Raw genomic sequence first — 5,681 nt, forward strand, 5'->3', positions numbered from 1 at the left:
GCATATGGGGTATAATCTGAAAAAACAAAAAGAACTTGGAAGCAAGTCATATATAGATTCAGGTCACTCTTGCAACAGCAATTTTCATTCACAAGCAAGAAGTTAAATCTAGCCATATGTGTCAAGTATATGTCTAATATGTTGTGGAAATTTTACAGTTAGTCCATGCTTAACTCCGAACTTGGCCAAAGAAATTTGATTTAGTTAGTCTTGTTACTGTTATAGCAATTAATCATTATCGTTCTTAAATGGTTCGTTTTAGCCGTTGTGGAAAGAACTCTGTTGCTCTGGTCTGTAAGAGGGCTAAACCGCTCTCGTGTTATATAGACAGGAAGTATGTATATATCACATATGGCATGTTCCAGAATTCAATCTTGGGTTTAATGCATTAAAATATAATACAAACTAGGGAGAATAAGATGGTAATATGTCATTGCGACTGTCCATTATTCTCATATGATCAAAGAAATTTTGGGAAGGAGATTTTACAAAAAGAAATCTAAGAGACATAGTTTTTATTAACACATTTACAAAGATTTGTCCGTCATGTTCATCATGATCTCAAATTCCTCAAAATCAATTCTACCATCTGAATTTCTGTCAAATCTTGTGATCATCATTTCACAACTCTCCAGATCTTGTCCTTCTTTTAGTCCTAAGCTGAGCAGGACCTGTTGAAGTTCCCATGGACTGATGAACCCATCCCCATTCTTATCAAAAACACTGAAGGCTTCCACCAACTCCTCTGACAACACTTTCTCCTCTGTCTCTGCATGCTCATGAGCTTCCCCACACAAAATGAGAAGAAATCCACAGAAATCATGAAAGCTCATATGCTCCAGAGAACCCATCATTATTTTCATATTATCATCAGATATATTTTGAATTCCAATCTTTTCCAGTAACCCTTGTACGTCCTCTGCAGTAACCATGCCATCGCCATCGCTGTCCAAGGCATTGAAAATTCGAGAGAGGTCCCATGTATGAACGAAGGCTGTGTATCTTTTATTTACATCATCACTGCTCGTTTCATCAATCATACCTCCGGACGACTGATATTTTCCAATAGCCCTTATAACATCAGGGTTTTTTGGATTGCAAAGTTCAGGAAACATAGTTTTCATCATCTCAGAAACCCAAACATAAACATAGTAGTTGTAGAAGCTATAAAACTTCCGTACCCAACTCAGGGCCATGGATACAATAATGCTCCAGTACATGGGCATGGCACAAACATTTGAAACTGCAGGGTTTCTGATGATAACATCAGACACCATGTTTGGCATATGAATGAGATGCCTCAATTCAATAATTCCTGCAATGGAAAAAGCAGAGAAGAAAAAAGGGCCAATTCAATAATTCCTGCAAAAGAAAAATCAGAGAAGAAAAAAGGGGCGGTGTATGTTGGGCGTTACAGAATGGTAGCTATGAAAGCCTGCAATTCCTATTTAAAAGCCTCTGATTACATGCAGTGAGTTGCTACGAAAGTGAGGAGAAAGAACGAGTGCAATTCCTATTGGGAAGCCTGCGGTAAGTTAGTATGAAACTCAGCAGAAACAACCAATGAATGTGTATCCACGTTTAGAGATTTGTCTTTTAAGATGGTGGGCGGCGAGCGGGTTTATGTGACCTGGAATTGCTACAAGAAAACTCTTTCCAGTTACGTCGCACTTGGAGTGGGTGGGCTTTAAAATTGTTGACCGCCAATGAATGCGTGAGGAGGAGAGTTTGTGTCGGAGTGGTGTTTCTTTTTATCATTTTATATTATTATTTTACAAAGTGTTCATCGACGTTAGATCTGAAGCGCATGTTCATCGACGTTAGGTTTGAAGTAGTTGTCTATGACGCTATCGATTGCGTCTAGGAGAAGGAAAGGAATAGCTTATCATCTTAATAATAATAATAAATATTTATAAGTTCAAAAAATATAGAATTGTTTTTAATAAATTTAAATTTAATTTTTGAATTTTAAATAATAAGTTTACTTTACGATAATAATAACAATATATTTTTAAGTATAGATTATTACAAAAAAAAATAAGTGTATTTAATTAATTTATAATAAAAATAATAATGAAGAATTATTTATAAGTTTTTATAATAAAATTAATAAAATGTTTGTTTTTATTTATTTAATTAATTAATAATGCATAATAATTATTAATTTTTATTCACAATTGATTGTATAGTATAGTGAGTTTTATAAATTATTATGTGGGAGGTATAATATATATCTATTTTTTTTAGATTTAAACTTGTAAATTTTTACCAAAATATACATATTTTTAACTATTAAACTTACTGGATATTTTTATCCAAAAATCATATATATATGTTAATATATATAAAAGTTCTTTGTAAATACACATCTCTTCTTAATCAAAATAGTGAAATTAAATTAAAATGCAAACTCCACAATCTAAAGTTGAAAGTAATTTATATTAATTTATTAAGACAATTTTTTATATAACATAATAATTTTTTTAATTTTTATATATTAACTTATGGTGCACAAGTCTTTATAATGACATAATATTAAATTAATTTATTAATACAATTTTTTGATATAACATAATAAGTTTTTTAATTTTTATATATTAACTTATGGTGCACAAGTCTTTATAATGACATAATATTGAGAACACGGGTATACGTGTTTGAAACATCGAAAATTTTGGTTAAATTTATAAGAATGGGAAACTTCAATAATATATATTTAAAAAGTGTAAAATATATTTTATATTATAATGTATTTAGATAATTATATATTTAAATGAGCGCTGTTGGGGATAAGTGAGGGAGGAGCGTATGATAGGACGGAAAAACCAGGGTTTCAGACTGATACAAAGGCATTCTCCATGGAAGGATGTAAAGGAGAGAGCTCCACTCCCTCCTACAAGCAGGCTATGGCCAGCAGGGGAAAAAAACCAATGGAAAATGATAGAGAGCCTTCAGAAGGAAGGGAAAGAAATAGTGAAGAAGAATAGGAGGGAACTAAGTCAAGGAAGCATAATGATGCAAAGGAAAATGAGGACGAAGACAAGGAGAAAGGAACAAAAGACAAAGCACACATGGGACCATGCAAACCCAAAGCAACGGTAACTCCCAGGGTCATTTTAAATGAGCCAGTGCTACAGGCGCATAGGGATCACATGCAAACTTATGCAATCATTTGTAAATTCATGGGTCTATGGCCCACTGAAAAAGCCTTACAAATGTGGATTAAATACCACTGGAAACCAAAAGGAAACATTGACCTACATCTTGGGTCTAAGGGTTTTTTCACTGTTGTATTTGCAAATATTGAAGATAAGGATAGAGTGTTTGAAGGAGGGCCCTACTTTTATGCTGCAGCAGGCCTCTATATGCGACCCTGGATTATGAATTTTGTTTCGGAATGCGAAACTTTTACATTGGTTCCGGTTTGGGTAAGACTCTATTCTCTACCTCTTGATTACTGGCAAACAGAATCTCTAGCCGCCATAGGAAATAAGTTAGGTCAATTTGTCAAAGTTTCTGAGGCCACTAGAAGGGGAAAGTATACTTCCTTTGCTAGAATATGTGTGGAAATGGATCTCTCTGGAGCTCTGCCGGACGAGGTTATTTTGGAAGTTTTTGATGAAGAATGGATACAAACAGTAGATGATAAACATATCCCATTCAGATGTCAAATGTCACGAGCATGGACACCTGTTCAGAGACTGCCCTCTTAGTAAAATAGATAACAAAAACAAAATTGACACAATGGAGGATTCAAAAAGCTTCGTCAAGGTGGAACATAAATGAAAAGGAGGCAAAATAGGACCAAAACCGCGTAAATCACCAGGGCAACAAGCTAACCAGAACATGTTTCATGTCCTTGAAGTAGACGAAGGTTCCATAGAAACAAATCAGGCAAAGGAAGGAAGTCCAGTGGAGGAGGAGAAAGTAGAAGAAAGGGAACAAATACAAGATAATAACAAACAGAAAGAAGTTATGATGAATGATGCAAAACAGGAGATGGATCATGAAATGACCCAAAGTGAGATGGAAATGGAGGACCATGAGCTCCAGGAAATTCTTGAGAAAGAAAACCTAGATTTGGAAGGTTTCTTGAATCAAGGAACCAAAGAAGGGTTGGACTCGTTACCCACATAGGAGTTCAATAGAGTTCAACAGCTGTTTTTATGGAAAACCTAGACTAAAGGGGTGGATAGACAAAAACACAAAGATAGGCAGGGCAACGAAGGAGTGAAAACAATGAAAAACACAGCGGGACTAGCACTCAGAAACCCAGGGAAGAAATGGGGCAGAAAAAAGCAGAATGAGCTGTTGATGGAATGTGGAAAGCTAATGATAGATTCAGGTAAGATGAAAGACCTATCTAGTTACTCCTTTACTAATCTTTAATTATGAAGTTCACTTCTTGAAATATTAGGGGTATAGGTAGTAAAAGGAAACAAAGATTATTGAATAATAGAATGAAACAAGCAGCTCCAGATATGATCTTCATCCAGGAAACTAAGTGTTCCATCCAAAAGATAAGAGATATCCATAGTAAATGGCTCAATAGATTTGAGTTTCTGGAAGTCAAAGCAGAGAATATAGCAGGAGGTATTCTCAGTCTTTGGAATCCATAAAAAATTGGCTTAATAAATGCGGAGGCATCTAGGGATTCTTTATCATTAGTCATTCAACTTGTGGGATACAAGGATACCTACTTGGTAACGAATGTTTACAGTCCTCAAAGAATGCAAGAAAAACTCAGGCTTCTAAACTCTCTGGAGAATCTTAGAGACAGACATGCAGGAATACCCTGGATCCTGGGAGGTGATTTCAACATGATCAAATCACTTACAGAAAAAAAAGGGGAACTAGAGTTCTAGGCAAAGATTCTTTGGCTTTTCAAACCTTTATTGATAAGATGAAGCTAGTGGACATTGTAACGAGTAATGGAATCTTTACTTGGAACAATAAAAGAGGAGGAGAGTCTCAGGTGGCCTCTAAATTAGACAGATTCCTAATCTCAGAGGATCTTATGTTCAATGACAAGGAAATGGTAGCAAGTATGCTCCCCTTTGGAGGCTCAGATCACTGGCCGGTACAATTGGAGGTTCAGGGCATTAGCACCCCTAGGAACAAACCTTTTCGATTTGAGAACATCTGGCTTACCCACCCAGACTTCATCAGCAACATAGCCAAATGGTGGTCAGAAGATTTAAACATTCAGGGCACCAGCATGTTCCTTCTTTAGAAAAGACTAAAACACATCAAGATCTGGCTTAAAGATTGGAACAAGAATGAATTTGGTAACATCTTTGAAGAGAAAAGAATTATTGAAGGTAAAATGCAGGAACTCAACCAAGCCCTTGTCGCGAAGGGACATGACAAAGCCAGAAGTGATCAAGTCACCAAATATCATCAAAACTGGGAGAATTTATGCAAATAAGAGGAAATATTTTGGAGACAAAAGTCTAGAGTTCAATGGCTAAAAGAAGGTGAACTTAATACTAGATTTTTCCACAAATCCACCATAGCAAACAGAGTTCATAACATAATTTCTTTGATCAAGGATGAAAGAGGAAATCTTCTCAATTCTCATGAAGAAATAGATGCAGTTCTAGTCCAGCACTTTCTAAACATAGCAAAGGAAACATGTTATGATAGAGAACTCCACATCCGTGACTTCACTAAGAATATAC

At 35.4% G+C, this 5,681-nt stretch overlaps 1 protein-coding gene across 1 annotated transcript; it reads right to left on the minus strand.

Annotated features, from left to right (window-relative positions):
* Window positions 1–483: 483 nt before the first annotated feature.
* On the minus strand, window positions 484–1,581 carry LOC149165405 (calmodulin-like protein 3). The gene has a single exon (XM_089431135.1). The coding sequence runs from the start codon at window positions 1,284–1,286 to the stop codon at window positions 528–530; it is 759 nt and encodes a 252-aa protein (XP_089287261.1). The 5' UTR covers window positions 1,287–1,581; the 3' UTR covers window positions 484–527.
* Window positions 1,582–5,681: the final 4,100 nt, after the last annotated feature.

The sequence above is a fragment of the Pinus tabuliformis genome, chromosome 5_1, assembly GCF_031772625.1.
Source record: "Pinus tabuliformis cultivar Carrire ecotype Pingquan chromosome 5_1, CPIR1, whole genome shotgun sequence".
Taxonomy (NCBI): Eukaryota; Viridiplantae; Streptophyta; class Pinopsida; order Pinales; family Pinaceae; genus Pinus; species Pinus tabuliformis.